Below are 23,125 nucleotides of genomic sequence, written 5' to 3' on the forward strand. Positions count from 1 at the left end.
CAGGGCCCTTTGGGTGCGTTGCAGGCCCCCACCCACCCACTCTCTCTAAGCCAATATCTTGCCAGTGGCTTGCTTAAGTCCTGAAGACCCTGTGTGAAATCCTGCTTAGTAGCCCCCTGCATAAAAGTTTGCAAGGTCTCTACATCTACATGAGGAATCTCATCTGAAATTAAAGAAATTAAATATGTGCAAATGAGGAAGCAGCTGCTATTTTCACCTTATTGACTGAGAAGGGACATAATGGGAGTTGGCCAAATGTCATCCTGCCTCAACATGACTTTTTGGGGTTGCAGGGTTAAGTGCTCTGCTCCAGCCAGCCCCAAACCCAGTATCTGCAAGCAGAGACAGACCCAGTCTCTTCCACCATTATCTGAAGTTAATAGGGAAGCAAGATGATAGCTGTCACACACAGGAATTGCTTTCAACAGGAAGGTATTGACCTTTGAAGGTTCACCCCAGGAACTGCTTCCTTCCAAGTCGTCTGCAAGAAAAATAGTCAATCCAAGAAAACACATTTGTTTTGCAAATGAAGTTTGGTTATAACCCAGCATTTCCCACTGTGGCAATACAACAAGTTCTTTGGTGCCAAAGGACCATAAGCAATAGTTATATTTGTATTCTGTAGCCTTTATCACAGGCAATTAGCTAGAACAAAATGTGACAGTTTCAGAGGTGACAGCTGAACTCGATGACACAGCAGACAACAAGGTACAAAAATACAGAAAAAATACGGGAAATAGCACTTTCTGTTGGCCACCTTTTTCAATCACTTTCCCACTGCAGAGTGCAATGTCAAATTTTTAAAAATAAAGTTGATCCATAGGTTCTCCAAATGGACTATTGAGCAAGGTTTGGCAGGAAGGGTATTAAGAATCCATGCTGTGACATGAATATAAATGGATGTAAATATTGTCCTTGCTTGCACCAGTGCACTACCACATTGCTCTCAGACCAGCTGCTTTGTAAGCAGCCTGCCCTGATACCAATGGGTTTCTGAAATACTATGCCAGCTCTTAGCCTGGGTTGTTGTTGTTTTTTTTTTTTTCTTAAACCTGCAGGAGGCGTTTATACTAGAAACTGAACTCATCTTGATTTGTTCTGGGCTCTGTTCATCCATTCCCATAAGTCAGGCTTTGCTGCCAGCACTTGTGGTGACAGCAGTCTCTAATGATGGGGCTTGTTGCATATAGCTTTCGTAGTATAAAAAATAAAATTTTAATGAGGTCGATTTGTCACCACCTGAAAAAGGAAGCTCCAGCCCTGCTTTCCCAGTGTAGATGGACTGTGGCTTCTTGTCTGTCTTACCTTCTGAGCAGCTGGCCTTCAGTACTCCATTCAGCTCCCTGTAATCTGATGTACATAAAGCACTGTCAGATGAAAATGAAGGCAACAGATCACTGGGTGACACAGCAATCTTGAGTTAGTCCTCCTGTGTGCATCCAACCCCTACATCATCTACAGCTGGAGGAGATGCTGAGTCTATATTTTAACTGGGAATGGTGCTGAATATTCACCAGGTGATCTCATAGATTTTGAAGTTGTGCATAAATGACTCAGTCAGGTCTCAAAGTCTATTTGGATGCACTGGAAGTGAAAAATGATCACCAATGCCTGATTTGTAAGAGAGTAAAGCTGGGTAGTAGGGGCCTGTTGTAAAGATTTTAGCTCTACTGTCACCTGCTGAGGACAAGAGTCAGGATGCTGGCTCCAGGACCATGGGCATAACGAGCTGCCAGGGCTGAAAAAGCTGCCATACGAAGTTAAATGTCTGCATGAAATTCTCAACAGCAGGAAAATAGGTTGCTATCTGCTTTTTTGGCCCTTCCTTGCCCCACAACCAAGGGACAGTCTTACCTGTGGCCAACTGCAGATGACTCACCTGGTACAGCTGGTGCTGAGAATGCCTCTACTGTGGTCATGTACCCAGCCCGCGCTGGGGCTCTGCCACCACACACCCACACGGCCCGTTGCTGGGATTGGGCTCACATCTCCGTTTCCTTGCAGAAGCCTAGCAGTGCTTCTCATGGCATTGATCACACCTCTTCCAGGAAAGTGCCAGAAATGAACTGCCTATCCAACAGCAAATGTCTTTATGTATAATAACAAAACGCCTTTTTGAAACCAATGTTGTGATGCCCACCACAAAGTAAATGGGCCTTCCAGGGGAGGGAGATCATTTGGAACAACCAAACCAGCCCTTTTGTCCAGAAGAGATGTAGAGAACGCTGAAGGGTTTCCACAGAGGGTCATCAACGTCTGCATCACAGCGGCTTCAGGACGCCTGCCTTCCTTTCACTTCTCATCAGGACCGTTTACAGGCAATGCAGGATGGTCCAACCATGAAAACTGACTACTTCTCTGGATTGTTTGTTACACCACAGGGAGTTCAAACAAGTGATTTTGCAGAAAAGCATTTTGGCAGTATCAGCAGGAAAAACCTGACATATACCCACATCCAATATTGGCAAATTAATACCAACAAGAGAATATGAAATGCAAACAATAAACTGAAGTCTAGAAAAATAATACACAAACTTGGTTAGCACTGCTAATCCAGAATCATCAATACTCAAAACTATCATTCAATGTGCTTTAACATTACTTTCAAAAAAAAAAGTTTGCCTCTAACAGTAAAGTGGTTTTAAGAGGTAAACCTACTGAAGCAATTAAAGCCACAATTTCAAGATAAGTTATCCAGCTGCATTTCCTCAGGTCTTTTCAATGTACTGGAAGCTTTCAGATTTATGGAAATGACAGAATGCATGCTCGTAAGAGAGAAACAAAAGCAGCTACACCTTTTCAGTTCTCATACAATATATGAAAATAAAAGCATCAGCTGTCAACCCAGACTAACTGCTTAGTCCAATCTGCATTCTTTACCAGAATTCAACTTCTACTAGCATAAATTATGGGCCATGACAGATGAAAGGGTATTTGAAAACTAAGAATGCTCAGACATTTTGCTTTAATAGAAGCAATTGTTATATTTAGGATCCTAAACCAAAAGCTACCTCATGCTTAGGATGACAATTGTGCATTTAGAAGCTTTTCTTGAGTGTGATAGATAGCAATCAAATTTACTCTTTTGTTTCACTTAATATCCAGCTATGGAAGTATTTTCAATCAGAAAAAAAAAACTCAAACAAAAAAGGTCCTTCTAGGTGACAAGTATCTTTAAACAATATTATTTAGACACTGTACAGCTTCTCCCATAGCAGTGGCCACCTACAAGCCACTCAGAATCAAGCGACGGCCTCACAGACCTCTATGTCTCCCAGTGCTGCCTAGGTTGTGCCAAAGACTGCTTTCTAGTCTCTTTATGGTCAACAGAAAGAGTCTCTTAACACTCTGCAAAAAATTTTGCATCTGACTACAATGCGCAAGTTCTTATTTTGGGTACATTCTCAGTAATTTTTTTCATGGAAACTGTAAAATGGAAACAGACAAGTACAAAAAATACTGGCTTGGGGACAGAGAGGATTTCAGACATGACAAGGAGCAAAGTGATATGATTAAACTGTACATGTGTTATGTACTGCATAGAGGTCATATCATGAGGGAGTGGTGTGGTTGTGAATCCCAACACACGTACAGTCAGCACTTCATTGGAAGTCACAATCAAATGAAAAATATTTTTACCCATATGAGTATCTGCAGGCTTCCCTGGATTAGTTGGGTCTTCAATTAGGTTAATCATGAAGATTCTCACGTGCTTAAGTATTTGTGGCACCAGGTATGAAGGTGGAAGAGATTTGAGTTCTGGGTGGCTTTTTTGTTTGTTCAGTTTTTAACACCTCAGTGAAGCATCCTTAACTCCTTCCTCCATGATTCTTTGGTACCCTTGATTTTTCCACAAGCAGGGTGGTTTGAGCAATAATTTAAAGTAAGAAGTGTTTTTTTGCAATAGTAGGGGTAATCGAGTTGGTGAAACCCATTTTAATCCTGGAAATTGAGGGTAGTGGATTTGCAGAGAAACTGGAGCCAACTGCTCAATAAAGATTTATAAACAACACGCAACATGGAGCGACGACTGTATGTTGAACAAACCAGAAACAGGAATACTTCTTGTTTCCAAGAGCACCCAGTTTACTACTCAGAACTTACCTTGCACGTCGTTGTACAAAGCTATATTTATGGGGAAAAACACCCACCTCAAATAAAGGTATTTTTAGAACTGCATACTATTATCTGCCTATTCATAGTGCTAGTGGAATGTAAAAACATATTAAACAAGCCTCAGACCTTAACTGTTGGTTTGGAAATCTCTTGGTCAATTCAGTTGCCATTTGCTACGTGTGTGAGTGTATAAATGAGGGCTGAGGTTTTTTTCCTTTTGGGAAAAAAAAAAGTAGTATCGGTTTTTTTCCAATTTTTTAAATTAATACGATATCAGCTAAAAATGGTTCCAATTTTACATCTTTTTTCCTGTTTAAACCTCTTTCTCTTGCTTCAACCCAGAGTGTAATATGAAATTAAGTCTTAAGTTTTAAAGTCTCCATATATGCTTACTGAATCAATAAAAAAAGCCAGGCTGTTTTTCTCCTTGGAAGAAGCAAAGCAGCAGTTCCTTGCTCATAGGTGAGAAGTAACCTAAAATCATGAATCTCACACTTTTGAAAGATTTAGGAGTTGAATACAACTGTATCATCAAATAAATTTTTTGATAACTTAGGTTCACAGTTTCAGTTTAATTGTTTTTAAAGTACCATAGATACTTACTATTTTAATGTAACTTATTTTGCTCCCTTTCCCATATGTTGTTTATTTCCACATCACATTAAAAAACCCCCAAACCCATATAATAAAAAATAATCACATTTGATCTGAAGACGCCAACACCACTTCAGGAATCCTTAAGGAAAAAAAACCCCAAAGGTCACAGTGGACATCCATCAATAAAAAATGTAACATTAACTGTGGAGGGAATAAGACGCTTTTGGAAAATTATCCTTTTGAAAATTCATAAATTTATGTTTGAATAATCAAAGATATGTTTGAATCTGCTTTAGTTTGAGAAAAAGAAAAAGACACCACCTTTTTTCAGCTGTGTAAGCCATCATATGGATTATAATTATCCTCTTCTTTCAAGTTGAGAAAAGTTTTCTTTAATAACAGGAAAAAAATCAACAGGCTTATATTTTTATGTCTACCATCTTAAAATAGAGATTAGAAAAAGTGCAGAATTTAAAATGCCATACACCTGACACATAACCACAGCAAGGCCATTAATGGTCCAATTTCCAAGCATAATTCAACACATGCCAACAAGCTGCTTCTGCACTACATAGAAAAATGGGTCAAAACGTAAAGACAACCCCCCACGATTCATTGACGTGTCTTTTCTTGCTTTGGTAATTTCAGGTATTTTGAAATGGTCTGCATGGCCAGAGGCAACTCAACCAGAAATGGCAATCATATCTAGAAAAAGAAAACTATCCAAACAGTTCAGGTTTTTCTTGCTCTGCTCTAGAGAACAGTTATAATTTTCAGAACAAATGTATATTCATGTCTGTTAGCATCTGGAAGTTCAAGTAGCAGTGAACATCAAATGAAATGTATTTCTGTTTTAAGTGTGAAAACACCAACATGGAACTAAGCTGAGCTCAGTTCTAACCCAAGCTTCTTCCAGGTGTTCCTTCTGTGACGAATTCTTGAAGCATCTTTCTATCACTTGACATGTTACCCCACCCGTTTTTCGAAAAATTATTTGCTATTATAGAGAAGGGATCTGAAACGAAAGTTAACCAAACTTTTTGGCTGTGGAAAAGAATATAAAACTCTCATAAATTTACTTGTCAGCAGCAAAAAGACTCTTCAAGTGTCTTAACCACTGTACAGTTTCATAGTTTTAATACTTCAACTTTTTTTTCCATTTTTCATTGTTGAAGAAATAATTTCACAATCTCAAATCAAAGTCAACACTGCAGTGAGGAGAGCTTTTCTACTTTATTACAAAGAGAAGAAGCCTTTATGTGGTCAGAAAATACAAGATTGATCTTTTTTTTTTCTCTTCCTATGAAACGCTGCTGTTCAAACAGCCAGAGTGAATTGTCTCAGTTCACTTCTTTAAGTCCCATCACATTCACTTGGGTATGGATGTCCTTGGCTGCTGAAAATCTGGCCCTTTAGTGCACAGGGCGACAAAGTAGTCCCCTGACCAGCAGTTCCAGAATGTCCCGTTTTCATATATTGCATCCATGCACACCTCCTAAAAATGAGGTACAGCAGGGCAAACATTTTCCAAAATAGATGTCATATATATAATATATACACATTCGTACATACATACCTTTATTCATGTGATGTCCAAAAATTTAAAAAAAATGTACACATTTATTACAAAATCGTAACAAAGACTGGACAGTGTTTTGCTCATTCTGGAAAGATGAAGCTCAGTAATACACAACTCTGGAAACTAACCAGAGACTGTGGCAATATCGTTCTTCTAAACAGTCAGATATTCTTGCATTAAGCTTGGCGAAAACTGCCTTTCAAAAACAGAAGGGGAAGTAAGATAAAGGAAGCAAACCTTGCTCATCTTTCCAAATGAAATACGAGAAGGATCTTCACATAAAAATGCACAAACAGTTTTTATTACCAATAGTGCTACAATGAACAATGCAAATTTTGTTGTCTAATTTTTTGTCTTTTTTCTTTTTTTTTGTTTTTACATTTTGGAAAACTAAGTGGTAAACTTTTGTCAGTGTACTCGCTTGTCTTTACAGACCCAAGCTTGTCTGCTGGCAAAAAAGAAAATAAAAACAAAAATTCAGACCCTGCTCAAACTAAAGAAAAACAATTACAAATTTAGTTGTTGGGCAGCACATAATTAGTAAGGCAGGACCTCAAATGGTGACCCTTCGCATGAGCCAATTGCCAGATCCTCAAGGAATTAAAACCAGGATGCCTGAGCCACATCAGTTCTGCAGTTATGTTGAGTATTGTGCTGAGACAGCCATACCCCAAGAAAAGGGAAGTCTTTAGAAGGCTTGCTGAGCAGGGTTGTAGTTGAAGGTTGATGGCAGATGAGGCCTTTCTTCTAGTTTGTCATATTCCAGATGGAACTCCTACAGTTAAAAAAAAAGACAAAACCAAATGACATATCATTTACTTGTTGAGACCTGGTCTTTCTACCAGCCATTGAAAAGCACAAATACAGAGGAGATCAAGCACTAACTTATCCTAAGGCAGAAACACATGATTTTGCTATCTTGGATTCCATATTTTAAGTAGGAAAAAGCAGTAAATTATAACTATCCTAAGCCATTATACCTGCAACACATAGGCTCTCCTATTCTTTTAATGCTACATGACCCTCAAAACCCTTGTTATGATCTCAAACAATTTTATATATGCACAGACACAAAACACAAATATGCAATCACAGCATGAGCTGAATTACGAACAAAAGCGTCTGTCTTTCCACATGTCAGGAGTACAGAGGCTTAGTTTGGATGAACTGAAGTTTAGGAATAGTTTGTGTCATACTACCAGACCAAATGGCCTCAAGCTGTGCCAGGGATGGCTCAGGCTGGATACTGGGAAAGGGATGTTAAGCACTGGAATGGATTGCCCATGGAGGTGGTGGAGTCACCACCCCTAAAGGTGCTCAAGAAACAACTGCATGTGCCATGGTCCAGCTGACATAGTGGTGACCAGTCAAAGGCTGGATTTGATCTAAAGAGGTCTTTTCCAACCTAAATGGTTCTGTAATTCTGTGAAATCGTAAGTTAAACTAGCTAAGTTTCTCCTTTGGGAACACTATCTAAAATGCTATAGACACAAAGTACTGAAACCTACTTAAGCCAGAATTTATCAAAATATTTCACCATGTTTCATACTCATATCTAAGCTCCAGACTCAGCAAACCTGAAATCTTGTATTTTTCAGATACTTTCAGCAGCGTAATTATGTCTCATCTCTATTTCATTTTCATTCAAGAAATAGGGTAAGCAGAACTTTCAGAACTGCTCTTTAATGGTAGTGCTTGGTAATTCAACAAGTTACCTTGGACACGCACAGTTAATTTATTTTGCCTAAATCGGTGGAGAATCTCAGCAGGACATCATCTCTATCTGCAGAGCAAACTTGCTCCACTATTTTTACATATAGATGAAAATACTGAGAGTAATGACAGATTATTTTAGAACACTCTCTGAAGTGATTAAATAGTATAATATTTCAGTACAATTAAATTAAGGACCAAGTCAATTCAACAACAGAAATAAAATCTAGAAACTCCAACTCGCAGACAAGGTCCATTTAGCATAAAAAGAACATTCAGCATGGTAAAAAAAGAAAGTAGAAGTAAAAGTGAAGCATTCTGTATTCCCTTGAGAATACTGTCCCTAAAACTGGAAAACCATAGCAATATCTATGTAAGGTTACAACCATCTGCACTGAAATGTTGGTTCCCCGCTCTCTACTCCAAACAAGTTTTTAGGGGTTTTTTGTTTGGTTGGGGTTTTTTTAATTTATTTATTTATTTATTTGGGTGATGGGTTTGTTTGTTTTGACCCTTTAGGTAATATATGCAGAAGTGAATTGCTTTTGGCATTCCTAATTAAAACTGCATGCCAAATTGTGTGTGTTCTCTTTTTGTGCAGATATATACATGTGCTGAGACTGAATAGATGCCTGCTCCCTCCTTGGGTCAGAAGCAAGATGAAGGTGTACAAATCTGTGTATGTATTTTAGCGTCAAAGGCTAGATAGCCTAGATTAGGTTGGGCTAGATTAGGTTGTGTGGATCTTATGGGGCCTACAGGAAGGCTGGAGAGAGACTTTTTGCATGGGCATGTAGGTATAGGAGAAAGGGGAATGGCTTTAAGATCAAGAATGGTAGGATTTAGATTAGCTATTAGGAATAAATTCTTTACTGTAAAGGTGGTGAGGCACTGGAACAGGTTGTTCATACAGGTTGTGGACACCCCATCCCTGGAAGTGTTCAAAGCCAGGTTGGATGAGGCTCTGAGCAACCTGGTCTAGTGGAAAGTGTCCCTGCCCACAGCAGAGGGGTTGGAACTTTAAGGTCCCTTCCAATCCAAACTATTCTATGATTCTATGATCTCCAGTAATTCTGCAGCCATTTTATAATAGAAAAGATACTACTCAAGCTTTCTCTCCCATTCACAGTTGTCAAAGTTTCTATCTGGCACATAATCATGGAAAGGCCTGCAGATTACTATCAATCTATGGTCAGCTTCAATCAGATAACTGAACCTCCACAAGCTCTGTCTGAAATGCCTTCAAAATTACCCATGGAAAACTGCTAATGAGACTAGTAAGATATAGTAAGTATCAGTATCCTAAAAAAGGGTTTTCCAAATCCAAAGCTGTTGTGAGCCTCTATTGGCAGTGGTAGCTGCAAGCAAGGTGTGTGTGGAATAAATGCTCAGTAGCTTGAGCAATCCTTTGGCCCACAAATTGATGTCCCTCGTTCAGAAGGAGGAGTATGATTCCCTACCAAATTTTCTTTAGAAGCATGTGAGTTCACACTTCAAACTGTCATCGATTGCTAAAATAAACAGGCTTAAAACACCCTTTTTGATTTGCACTGCAGTATCGGCAATTCTCAAATTCAATATTCAGCAGTGTATAAGAACACCTAAAGTTTTATTGGACAAAACAAAAAAGAGAACTCATTGACTGAGAATTTTTGAAAACTAAAAGGCAATTATTTATTACATATAGGAAAATACTTGTATTACAGGTATACTTTATGGTTTTGTTTTTGCCACTGTGGTTTAGGATGCCAACAGCAGATACTTATTAATATAAACAGATACAAACAAAATGTAAAAAAATACCATTTATCCATTGATAAATGCGTTAAATTGTTTTATTTTCCACATGGAGGTAATTATTAAAATGTAGATACCATTTATTAATCAAGAATAATAAATACTAAATGTGTGTGAAAACTTATAGCACACGTGTGACACTAAATAAATTGTTCTATGCAAAGAAAATAACCACTTCTCACATCATCCTAGGAACTTTGATGGTAAAGTTACATCAGCCCGCACATGTACAAACAGGATACTTAAGACAGAAGAGGATTGCTTAGAATGATCTTAAGCATTAATAGAGTACAACAAAACAAAAAAGTTAGCAGAATAGGTAGTGTCCCTGAGGATAAATATTCTGGACTGTGTAAATCCATCAAGAGCAGAGGGTAGAAATCCCACAGCTAGCTCAAGAATTCCAAATGGAACTTAAAAGTAGCATTTATACTGACTTAAAGATGGATGCAAAGACCCTAATTAAAATTAGGGGCTGAACTGAAATGCTATGGTACATCTCTATTAGAATAAGAAATTAACTTTCTAGTAATTATGAAACTATTTCAATTAATATTGATCTTAAGACGATAGGGAGTAATTTAACATAGACAGCAACCCTGACAAGCAAATAAACACTTGGAAATCTAACTTTCTGAACTTTCTGTCCCATAAAGAGTCCATGTTCTATAAAATCAAAGTAAAAAGGTCTTATAATTTTGCTCGTTAAATAGATTAAGTCTCCTTACTGAAAAGCAAGAAGGAGAAACTCTAGATAGCTTACTTCAGACAACTTAAATCAGGATTTCAGTAAATGAGCAATTGTCAAAAGCACTTCTGGTGTCATATCTACTTCCCTTCTCATGTCTCCTCAACAGCAGCAAACTATAGCCACAACCTAAGTGAAAAAATCAGCGCCTTTAACCTCAGTGTATTTTCCATGTGCCCTAGGACGAAAACCGTATACAGACATATCTATAATCAGATTCTCCTGCATTTTAGTTTGCATTTAAGGTGAATTTGAAGTTTATTGTCATTTATTTTTTCCTCACTATTTAATACCAATATGTCAAAACAGAATCCATTTGATTTTATTTCCTAACAGTTTAGGAATTCTTATTACTCAGCTACTTTACTGCATTTCCTTCTTCAGTTTATTATTGACTAGGTATATAAAAATAGAGCCTATAGTTTAATAAAAAAGATAAATATATTTGATGTTTTCTTGAAAGAATTCGTTCATCCTTCTTTACTTTTGTTAAATCAATGTAGGACACTATCAAAAAATCTATTAAATCCTACGATTTAGTCACATTATCTAACGGCTGTATTTCACTGTATCTATCATACTGCACCGTAATTTAAAACGGGGACAATAAATACATAAGCTCATAATGCACGTCTGCAAATGTCTGCAAGCAATGTCTGCCAAGTACAATACATTAGAATATGTGCTACCCTATATTTGAGCATATACACTGGAACAACAGACAAATTTATAAAGCACCTTGAAAAACAATTGAACATGCACACAAAAGAGACAGAATTTACCAGAAATTATTCCTGTCTGACTGCTTCAAAGGACTAATGGAACTCTTAAGCAGTAAGTACTATTGTGGACTTCTAAGGAACCGATATTCCCAGCCTTCACTAATAACGTAGCAGTTACAGTAAGAGACTGCAATTTATCATAATTCTTTTTTTCTTCTCCAGCTCCTTATAGGTTTCACTTCCTGAAACATTTATTAATTACTCCTGTGTTTGTTAGAAAAAAATTACTTAGCCATACTTTTCTTTGTATTCAAAGCAACACAGTTATTAAATACTGCTGTTCTTGTCATGGTAAGTCTACATTAGTCTTCTTCAAATTCCAGAAATTAATACCAGAGGTAACAAAATTACCACTGAACGTTAATATCACACTTGACATACATCTAAGTTCTTATTTATTTATCACAGATGGAAATGTCACATAATTACTTCTAGTATGCAATTCCTTTTCCATGTAACAAAACCCCACAATTTTCCCCAAAATCATTCTCTGCCTTCCTGTGATCAATACTCAATTTGCCTGCTGTATTTTGCACATAACCATGTGCAAAACAAATCAAAGTTAAATAAAAATTTCAAAATAATATTCCAGTTCAAATTTTTACATTAAGGAATATGCCAGCCTAAAAGAAAAGATATTATTGCATCCTATGGACATTGGGTGTGGAATAAATAAAATAATCATGTTCCTTGTTAAATTACCACTGCAGGTGCAAAATTTTAGAAAATACTATCTCTCCCCTTACTAGCTATCAACAGCTTCTTAATGTCGGGAGAATTATTTTCAGCATGCAAATAAAGAGAAGAGAAACTATGTAGACCTTGGGAAAAACCATTCATAGAACAGCAGTGATTCCCATCTCTCTTTCAGCACAGTGTCTCCAGGAATGCTAACAGAAGGATGTAGTGTGCATCACTTAAGGACTGGATGCTGAGTTTCAGCACAGCCCTCGGGATTCCAAATAGAGACGATACTATCTTCAAAAGTAATGCTAAAGCATCAAGTAGCAGATTTATACATTTAGAACAGGCAGGAAAAGAACAGACACTGAAAAGGTTACTTTTCTTATACAATGGGCACCACTTCCTCCTAGTAAAAGAAATGTTGTGTTTCCGTGCAGGCTAAAAATGCAATTTCATTGATATATGAACCTACATGAGGCTCTTAATGCTCATAAATAAGTGGAATATATTCAGGTGACTCCAAAAAAGAAAGCTATCCTTTCAAAAGGTAATTACTTCCCCTCTGATGATCTTATGTAATAATAAAATAGCTTTAAATAGCATCTTGGGGAACCTAAGGAAGTATACCAAGCATCAAATAACAATTTGAGTAGAAACAAAAACTTTCATTTTGTTCCTGTTTTCGTTTGAGGGGAGTGATGCTTTTGCTTAAAAGTTTTGGAATTACCTTGCGCTTAAAAAAACCATACAGCTAGGGCTTGCCATTAAAATCTTCAGTTACAAAGGTTTTCTTATGGCAGCAGAAAGGCAGAAGAGACAAGGAGTCACACATGCAATTGGACTGAAGAACCTCCCATATCCTTTAGAGCAACTAAAAATGTTGATTTCTGAGGGGAGCTTGCACAAACTAAACAAATTTTGGGGGGGGGGGAGAGAAAAAAATTGAATTATATCTAGTTAATGTCAAGATGATGGCAAATACACAGAGAGAAGAACACTCAACTTTATTCTCTTTAAAACAGATGTTTAAAAACACATCAACACATATAGGTAACTATTTAAAGCAATGTCTCATAATCTCCAAGTGTATAAATACAACTTGCTCACAGCTTTTCAGCAAACAATTCCTAAGTTACGCCGCAGGTGAAAAGATTTCTGATTTTATGAAATACCTAAGCATGTGGAACCACAGAATATAGTTCCAACGTGCTGGAATTACATCTGTTGAGTTGGTCTGATCTGATCTGTTAGATGTGATACTGTACCTACAGATGGTCTGACACAGAACATTACTGAGAATATTCATGGACAGAATGGGATAAATAGATTATGAGAGCTGGGAATGGAAAAAGCTGTAGCTTTCTGATTTTTTTAATGCTTTGGTCTACAATATAGAAAACAAGCATCATGAAAATATGCCTCCCCCTTAAAAGAAGTTATTATTTCAAAGAACTCTGATGTTAGACAGCAGCATGGATGTCCTGAAGTACGGTCAAGGAGAGACAGCACCCGAAAACAAAAAAAGCATTCCCTACACCCATTCTACATCCATTATTAATTCCAAAGTAAGGTGTGGTAGCATCCTATTTAATTTTCCGAAGCAATAATAAAGTGTTCATAAGCACAATTTTTAAAATGCCAAATAATGCTTTCCATTCTATAACTGTGTACATGGAAAGAGCTTTCAATTGTAACAAAACTCATAAGAGAGGTTCTATGTCCTTCTACCTCCCAAAGAAAACCGGAAATAAGAGAGACAGCTTCTTATTTTGCACAAGCAAGCCAGTGTTTTAGGCAACCTTTATTCCCTCACACATCAGAAATTAGGATCATGAACAACAGGAGGTTAAAAAGTTTGAGATTTTTGTGGAGAAGGTTGTGTTTTAATTTTGTCTTTCTACAAATACATGGTTGACAGATTTAAAACATCTGCACAAGGGAAAAGAGATACCTTAGCTACTTTCCTCCAGTTAAGACAGTCAAAGAAGTAATATGTTCCCCTCTCGTACGTATTGGTTTTCATTGTTGGCTCCATGCCCGGTGCCCTGGTGATCCATACTCGTTCTTCTTTGTGGTATCTCCAATCTCGGTTAAATCTTTCATTTTCAATAGGAGGGAAAAATAATTTTTAGTGTTAGTTATCTGAAATTGACATAATAAACTAATTTTAAAGGTTTCAATTAATATTGTGCATTGCATTCGAATCCAATACAAGATTTCTATGATGTTGTTATTATACCTGTGATTTCATACCTCTTCCATAAAATTATTACACCTCAAAATAAACACATATGAAACTTTAGGAAGTCTGATAGTTTCAAACAACAAACTCTTTTTAGGAGTATTTACTGGTTTTTGTTTTGCTGAAGATAGGCAAGTTACACATTTAATAATGATTGGCACTTGCCATTTTTTCACAGTGCTTCATAATGCAAAATACATGGGACAGGCTTTTGATTTCCACTATATGAATGAAAAAAACCCATATGAAAACAAGGTTGGAGGAGGTATTTTAAAAAAAAGGTTTCCAGTTCAAGATGACTAAGCTTCTTTCTTTCAATGTCTAACTTGTTGGGGTGTGATTTTTTTTTTTTTTTTTTACATCTACTACTTCATTACTGCAATAGATTAGCTCATATAAGACTGACAAAATAGTTTGAACGTACAGCTCTACTGCTGCTAATAGCTGTAATACATCTCCTCCATTCATGTAATAGAGATAAAACAGGAGATCTTCTCCATATCGGCCAAGTTTTATTGCAGCCAGCTGCAAAAGATTGAAGAAAATGAGGATGAAAAATCACAATAGATAAATGTTTTAAAACATACTATCCCACTTAAATAACACAAGGATACATCCAGAATGTGCTTCCATCCTAAGTGTGTTGAAAATGATACTCTAATATAACAGGAGTAATAATTACTAAAACAATCAATTTTTCTTCACTTTTAGTTAACCTTTCCAACTTAAAGGATACAACAGAAAAATAAACAGATGTAACAAATCAGCAAGACAGAATTTTCTCCCTGTATGTGTGTATCCTCACCTACTTATTTTGTTTGAAAAAACCCAACAGAACAACTTCTGCATGTATTTGCTCACTTCACACTCTATTAAGCAATATTACTAAAACTTCTTTCACTATTTTTCAATGATCCCTCTTAGAGAACCACAACAGTTGAAAGAAAATATATATCAAAAAATCCCTATTCATGTAGATACAGAATGAACAGATAAATGTGAGAACCACAATTTTGAACTCATCTCAAGAAGAAACATCTCCATTTAATTAATTTGGCATTTGAATAACACTGTAAGAATCCTAACCTTCGGGAGAAGGGCAAACTCTTAAAAACATACTGTGCTCTTTTGCTATTCTTTTGCATGCTCATTCTCTTTTTGTAAGGTATAATGGGTGCTTGATGTGTCCAATCAGCCTGTTAACACACCACTGCTCCTAGAAAGACTGAGGAGATCCATAAAATGCACTGATTTCAAACATTACCTCTCTGAAAGAAAATTTAGAAAATTTCTGGTAATAAAGTAACAAAAAATGCACACATACACACACATAGACACATGTACTCACCTTATCCCTAATGTGAATGTTAGTTAAGTATTCAGATGGAACATGGAAGTCTAAAAAAGAATCGGAATTGATGCAACTATTAAGACATGTAAATGAATGCAGTTTGCAAATATTAATACTGATTTAAATAGTTATTTCTCTCTTACCTATGTCTTGAGGTCGACAAGGTGATGATGCCCAGGGGGATGCAAATTTGGGATAAAGATTTCTGAAGAAAAAGAAAAGCATAAATTTATAAAAATTAACCCCCGAACCAACCGACTTAAAAAAAAAAAAAAGGCTCCATAAACAACCCTGAAAACCTAAAAACTATCACACAACCAAATCACTAGCTGGGGTGAGAAAAAAAGGAGGAAAATTTCCTAAAACAGTTATATTTATTAATTTTCTTTTTAATATTCAGAGTAAGGTTGCATTTAAACTGCCATGGGAAACTACAGGGTCAAGATTTCCTTTATCTTTCCTTCTTAGGAAACTTAAGTGTCAGAGATCCCTTTTTCAGGTATCCAATATTATACAGGGTTTCAATTTGACTAGGAGCAGCTGTCACAAGCCTGGTGGGTTCTGATTTATTAGCCTATGGTTTCAAAGGAGAGGAGAAGCTCATAGTGGAAGGCTGTTTTTTTTAAAACTAACCAGTAAAGATTTTACTCTTCTTCTGAACAGGAATTAGAAGAGTTAATTTAAACCATTAGAAATACACACAGAATTCTTAAATTTTGTTTCCAAAAGCACACTTATTGTGTTGTGTTTCCAAGTCAGACAGGTATTTTTTACCATCATAAGTACCTCACAGGGCAGAAAAATTTGTCTTTTCATATGTGAACTGTTTTTAGTTTTTCAAACAACAATTCACAGAGCAAAGAACATTTAACATAAGGCAAGATGGCAGGCCAGACACGGAGGACTGCATGGGTTGTTTGCAAAGTTTTTCTGTAGCATAAAGTAAAACCAACTTTATAATACAGAACTGTCTGGATTAAACATTAACTCTATGCTCTCCATCCAAGAACCTAAATACGCTATACAGTAATTAGATATTAAGAATGTTAAAAATCCAGCTATTTACAGCACAGCTGCTAAAAAATAAAGAACCATTTCTCCTGTGCTTGATATCCACATTCATTAAGTTTCCATGATTATATGCAGCTCCATATAAATTTGTGAAAGATGGAAACTGTGCACGTATGGTGTCTGGTCTTTGTTTTTTTAATACAGTACGTGCAAACCTTAAAATACGTATATTACTCTGCCTATAAGGCTAATGCTATGTAAATCTCTGCTGGAATAAAATGGTGTGAGACTGTCAGTTGAAAGTCAGAGCACCAGAAATTAAATTTCTCTCACAATTACAGTTCTTAGAAGACACCAGTCTTGCCCAAACTGCACTAAGTTCCTTCTGTAACTAGTGGAGAAAGAGAGGCACCCTGGGTTGGTTGGTTATTCATCTCACCTATCTTACGCACTTCTCTTACCATTAGTGCAGTCACTAACTGCTTTTCTCCCCACTGCCTCTATAGCAAACCTAGATGACTAAACTAGTTCACCTAGGTGAACTGACTAACTAGAAGTTAACTATAAAATTACATTTTCATTTACATTTATCTTCTGTGCAGTGTAACACTGCAGGTGCTCTGTTCATTATTACACTAAATCAAATTTATCCCCCAGATTGCTGAGAATTAAGTGTAGATATCCCCAGGATATATTATTATTTGAAAAGTAATGTATACATGACACTTATAAACAATATGCTGTCAATTCCTTGAAGAAAGTCCTAAAGAAGTTAGGAGAATAAGCAAAGCCATTAGGTTTATAGAAAGTTTGCATAACAGGATTTCACACGCCTTGAAGCACAATTCTCTTCTTTACAAAAATTTTATTTTACCATCATTACATTTTCAAATTTTGTTTGGCAAAATACCTTGTGGGTTTGATAGTCAAGTGAGCTAAGTGAATGTACTATGAATGACAGCATAACAAAACCAAAACTGAAGACAGTATTAAAAACCAGAAACTTACTCAGGAGAGTTCAGATTGAGACCTAGTGTTGTTAAATCACTTCCTAATGCAAGATGTACCATTCCTGGATCTGTTTCTGCTGCCCTGATGAATGTTAACAAGCCAATCATTCCAAACTGGTCCGTCACCATCCCTTGAGGAATGTTGGTAACCCGACCTGGGCAAGAAGAACAAATTAATTTTCTCCTTTTAAGAAGTGGAGAAATCGACAAGGGGATCTAAAAGACTTTCAAAACTTTTAAAGCAGAAAAAGTGGAATGACACGTACCATCAGGTAACACCTGGATCCCTTTTTTCTGCTGGTTGTTGTTTTGCGTAGTTGAACTTTTATCTCCAGGAAACTTGGGCCCATCTGTGCTGGATGATGTTTTGCCTGATGTACTCAAATTCTATTAAAAATAATTTGCAGAGTTGGTATGATGAAAACAAACCAAAATGCAAAAACTCACAGATCATATCTTTCAGTCAAGCACTCTAAGCCAGTACCTCAAGTCAGTCTAATAAATGGCTCCAAGCTGAAGCTTTGTTCTGCCGACAAACCTTATGTAGTGTTTACCACTTCCTAAAGCATACCCACCATACAGTAAGTGCTATTAACAGGCTAAGAGTTTGCAGTTTAAAAGGATAAGGAAGTATTTTACACCTGATTTGGATCTCCCAAGTGCCTGTGACTAGAGTTTCTTTTGGACTCACCCACATCGTGTACTTTTCCCCCCAGTCTTGCTCCTTTATAACACTCCATGACATAGCAACAGATAATAAGCCAATTTCAGGTGCAAGCAACATACAGTAAGCATATTTGCAACTATCAGGAAAGACATGTAAACACTATGTCTGGTAAGAAAACTGACTGTGCTCTAGGTACTCAAATACTGACAAAAGAATCTGCCATATTCATTATTTCTCACTCTTTATTAATCTTTAGAACAAGTCTACAGTAACACAATCGCATTTACTCCCTCTCTCCTTACTGTACTCAATGCTAACTGTATCAGAACATCTTCCTCACAACAAAATTGGCCACAACATTTGGGGTCCGGGCTTCCTACTGCCCCTTTTTTTGAACAGTTGCATTTTTTAGTTCTCACATGAGTTATTAGTCACGTCTACTATTTATTCATCAGTATTTATGCCACTCTCATTAACACATTTTTTGCAATTAGAATGAAACAATCAGAAACTAGAACATTTTGTCAAAAACTGTGAAAAACTGTCCTCTGTCATCCACATTTTGTTCATGTTTCATTTGCAATAAAATAGCAATTTTTATTACAAATCTTTCAAACAACGAAGAAAAGCCCATAATTTTAAGAACTAAGCTACATACCTAACTCATTATAATTATACCAATACTTAAGATACAATGTATCCCACTAGTCTACAATATAGCCATGAATGATCTCTATTAAAAGAGCTTGTTCCCTTTGATTTCACATCTGCATATAAGAATTTTACCTTGAATTGATATTGTACCACCTAACTTTCAAAAGATTTGACAAATTTGAAGAAAGAAGTTATAACGTGTAAATTACTACTACTGATGAGAGGCATCAACAGCAAAAAATGAGCTGCAACTGACAGAAAAAGAAATTATGAATTGCAAACTTGAGAAATATATACCAATTCTCAAAAATAAATTTTGAGGTGTCCAAGCAGGGTACAGTGACTGTTTGGACCAAAAAACTTCCTGAGAAATTCCATGCTGCTTATGCTAAATCTCTCACCAATTTAGAGGGGCAAATTTGAAAATCTTGTGTTATAGATATAGTCACTACCCATTTTAAAATATAATCATCAAAAGAAGTATGAACACTAAAACAGAGAAGATTAAGGGTTTACTTACAGATTTATTGTCATCATTACTTGATGTTGGGTCTTTGTAGCTGGAGCCTGGTAATGCTGGAAAATCTTCATTGTGTATTGAAAAGTCCTGGGACTGCTCACTTGCTGGTTTTGTTACCATTCCAACTATCATCAAAATGCAAGCAGGAATAACATTAAACAACCGCTAAGTAAAGACTTCTGCTGCTGATCTTGCTCACTGTCCATTTTCACTATGCTCAAGCTGTAAAGCGATGACTTTTAAAAAACCAGGTAGAGCAAAACAAAGCATACTCATTGAAAACATCCTCACACATTAGACTAAAGCCTTTTATTCAGGTGTGAGCTGAGAAACACTATGGATTAAATTCAAATACATCCACTGCCACCTTGTTTTGCACATCTAAATAATCAAATAATCTTTACAGGCATTATTAAAGCTGTAGTCAGGTAAATCCACTGATGAAGGATGTACTCTTTTAAGAGTATAATATGTTTTTCCTCCATCCCCTAATTGCATGAAGAATTTTGTAGCATAATCTCTTCAGAAGCATGTATTCTCAAAGTACGCCCAGCTAACTTGCAACAGAACATGTCACGAATTAAATACTTGCCTGTGACGTAAGAACAACTCCTACTTTCAGCATGAAAACTGAGAACATTTAGCCTGCAACTCTCAGTGCTCTGACCCTAATTTCAAAAGAGCAGGCCAGTCACACTGGAATTTGGATTCTGACTACTGAAAAGCAAAAAGGCAATGTGGTTTGTTTTTTTTCCCCTTTATGCCAGTTCAAACCAAACCAAACCAAACCAAGTTCCCACACAATGCACCCAAGAGCAAAGACTTTTCTAGACACAGAGAAGTAATACAGCGATTTGGTTGCAAAGAACACTGCAACAGAGGAACAGAAAACAGAAGGAAGTCTAGGGCCTATTTTTCAAAGGTTCTTAGTAGATGTATAGGATCTAAAATGGTTCAGTAGATGACTATATATGACTATTCTGAAGTTAGAGGTCAAAGTTCCTTTATTTAAAAAAAAAGAACAACACTGAGTTAATCTTGTTTCTGCTGTCCAGCCTTTTCATCCAGAGTTATTACAATGTCTTCCACTGGATAAATAAACCTGATAATGAATTAACTTTAATGAATATTTTTATTCTATCTAAAAGTTATTTGAAGTATAATTTTCCTGAATAACCAAGCATGAAGAAAGTATGTCTCTGCTCCGTTTCAAACCTTCTTTTCTTGTCCACAACCAAAACTGCTCTCCATTTTTGTCTTGGAAGACAGCATCCAGTGCATCTCACACCTCCTTTTCTGGATTGTTTCTACCTCCATATGCATCCCCTGCGTTAAGCAGCTCAAGATAACTCTTCAAACAGAGAACTTTCTTTCGTGGTTCACCATACAGTTGGGCAAACGGCTATGCTAGCACCAAAATGGGGAAATGGTGTAAGCATGAGAGCAATTACAGGGGATTTTTTTTATGCTGCAGTGCTGTCGAGCGCTGAACTCCAGATCCATGCTGGAAGTACATCTGGATCTCCCTCCTACCTTCTATCATTTTTTCATATAATGTCTTTTCTTTCAGAGTTGGAACTAGATGACCTTTAAGGTCCCTTCCAAACCAAGGAAGGTTTGGAATCATAGAATCATTCTATGATTCTACAATGGACAAAATTTCATGCAAGCTGTATTAGGTCTCCACTCTTGGTCTGAGTTTTGAGTGTCTTTGTTTGGGGAAGTGACTTTTCCCTGTGTTTGGCACAGGCGAGTTTAACTTGTTTGGTTCTTTCTCACAGTTATCTTACACAGAGGGCCTGGTTATGCCAAATCCATGAGGCTACTTTCTGTTGATAATGCGGTATATATTATCTCCAACCACAGTTTGAGCTATCTCTGAAAAACACCAGCTTTTATAGTTAGAAAACACTAAGTTATTTTTGGTTAAAAATTTGACAAGTATCACAAAAATAGCAACTTTATAAAAGCAACTTTTCAGAGTAGCTGATGCAACGTGCATGACAAAATCTACTAAAGCAGTAACAAAAAAAAAGTTTTGTGCCTCACACTAAGCTTACCTGAATTTTTTCAAGACCCAATTAATAAGATTTGTATCCACCTAAAGTTTTCTCCTTTTATTGTTTTTTAAGTTGTTCAGTCAGAACTATATAAGATACCTACTTGGAATCTGACTGATAGTAGTTGACGCTTACAGGTTATTTTTTTTGAAATTTGATGTTTGTCATAAGAGTGACGGTGAACAGTACTACAGCAAATACTATTAATAAACAGCAAAAATATACAGTATGTTTACAACTGCTGACTTTTTACACAGTAACATCTCTACTATTCAAATACTATTCCTGTAACTTATTACTCAGACATCAACAGCTCTTGCAATTTGAATAAAACCTGTTACCTAAGAAATACCTCGAGCGAGCAGCCTCAGAGTAATCATACCGGACAGACCAAAATACCCAACAATCTCTACTGACAGTAAAACTAGAGCGTACGAATTCTGATACTTACAACGGGGAGTCTCCAATCACTGTAATATTAATTATTTCTTTTTTTAAATGAGTCTTAGGAGCTCACACATCTGGCATTTTTGAAAAGACTACCTATTGTCTTATGAACAGCAAAAGCTGAATTAAGCAAATACCTATTTCATTCAAAGAGCTTTCAGTATAGTCTTACCATAGGGTGCCCTTCCAGCTAAAGGGTTTATTAATGGAGTTGGATTGCCACTTCCTTCCCTTCTGTTTCTGTCTGCTAGTGCTGGAAAATCTGAGAGGTCCAGTCCTGTCACATTTTCACTTCCATCTACAATAAAAACAGATATTTTTAATTTGCTTACATACTTTGCTCAAAGACTTCATTATGTGCAAGATAAATGTAGGACATATCTTTTTAAGTTAGTCTTTTTTCTTGTACTATTATTATCACAAATAACTACAGCCTTTGTGTTACAAGACTTGCCTAAAGAGTACCAAGATGTTTGAGGTTTGCTTTTAAATAATAGCTAGTCAACAGCATTTAGTAACAAGGTCTACTCCTTTTGAATTAAAGATTGCACACGTAAAATACAGGTAGACGATCAAAATTACAGTACTAGTATAGGTGGCCTGTTTTAAATTTGAAGAGCTATCAAGAAGAAATTTGAGAGAATAACCCATATTAGCAGCAGCATCAAAGAGTTCTATTGTCCTTAGACAAAGTAAGACAAAGCTGAAGCAGCTGAAGAGTCAATGCAGTGCAAGTTACATGGGAACACTTTTTCATTTGCAGCAGAAAATACTACATGGGTGAGGCCAGAGCTGCAGCTCTACAAAAACGTCACAATGTCCTAGGGAATGCTCAAATCCTTCCACTCTTGTGATGTCACCAGCACCTCAGGTTGCTTCATATGTGCAACCACCTACAGAAACATCAGCACACATGAACCTAAGGATATTTTCCACTCTCTAGTTCATTAAATTCAGGTGAATTTAAGTAATTCAAGTAATTCCCAGAGAAAAATCACAACTGAAACAACTGACTGAAAGGAATACATAAGCCAGCTGTTCAAAAGGAGCTTGAGATTTAAAAAAAAAAAATGCTTTTCCACTGGTTTTATGTATCTAATGTTTTCACAGAAAATGGATAAATCTTTTCTTCTCTGAGGTCCTTCTC

General features: G+C 36.5%; 1 protein-coding gene across 6 annotated transcripts in view; it reads right to left on the bottom strand.

Moving 5' to 3' along the window:
- Window positions 1–5,922: 5,922 nt before the first annotated feature.
- The window catches only part of CNOT2 (CCR4-NOT transcription complex subunit 2), an 80,392-nt gene continuing 63,189 nt past the window's right edge, over window positions 5,923–23,125 (bottom strand). For 4 of the 6 annotated variants that reach the window (XM_039391324.1, XM_027721937.2, XM_039391323.1 and 1 more), the window contains 9 exons: window positions 22,151–22,276; window positions 19,472–19,596; window positions 17,897–18,017; window positions 17,629–17,785; window positions 15,753–15,814; window positions 15,607–15,656; window positions 14,683–14,783; window positions 13,968–14,112; window positions 5,923–7,067 (listed from right to left, as the gene is read on the bottom strand). In XM_039391324.1, coding sequence (XP_039247258.1) covers window positions 6,981–7,067; window positions 13,968–14,112; window positions 14,683–14,783; window positions 15,607–15,656; window positions 15,753–15,814; window positions 17,629–17,785; window positions 17,897–18,017; window positions 19,472–19,596; window positions 22,151–22,276 — 974 coding nt within the window. In that variant the 3' untranslated portion in view covers window positions 5,923–6,980. The remainder of the gene's footprint in view (window positions 7,068–13,967; window positions 14,113–14,682; window positions 14,784–15,606; window positions 15,657–15,752; window positions 15,815–17,628; window positions 17,786–17,896; window positions 18,018–19,471; window positions 19,597–22,150; window positions 22,277–23,125) is intronic. The other 2 variants (XM_039391325.1, XM_027721936.2) reach the window with 2 other exon arrangements.

Source organism: Pipra filicauda, unplaced genomic scaffold, assembly GCF_003945595.2.
Source record: "Pipra filicauda isolate LSUMZ 115617 unplaced genomic scaffold, ASM394559v2 scaffold93_size3172892_pilon, whole genome shotgun sequence".
In the NCBI taxonomy this organism is placed as follows: domain Eukaryota; kingdom Metazoa; phylum Chordata; class Aves; order Passeriformes; family Pipridae; genus Pipra; species Pipra filicauda.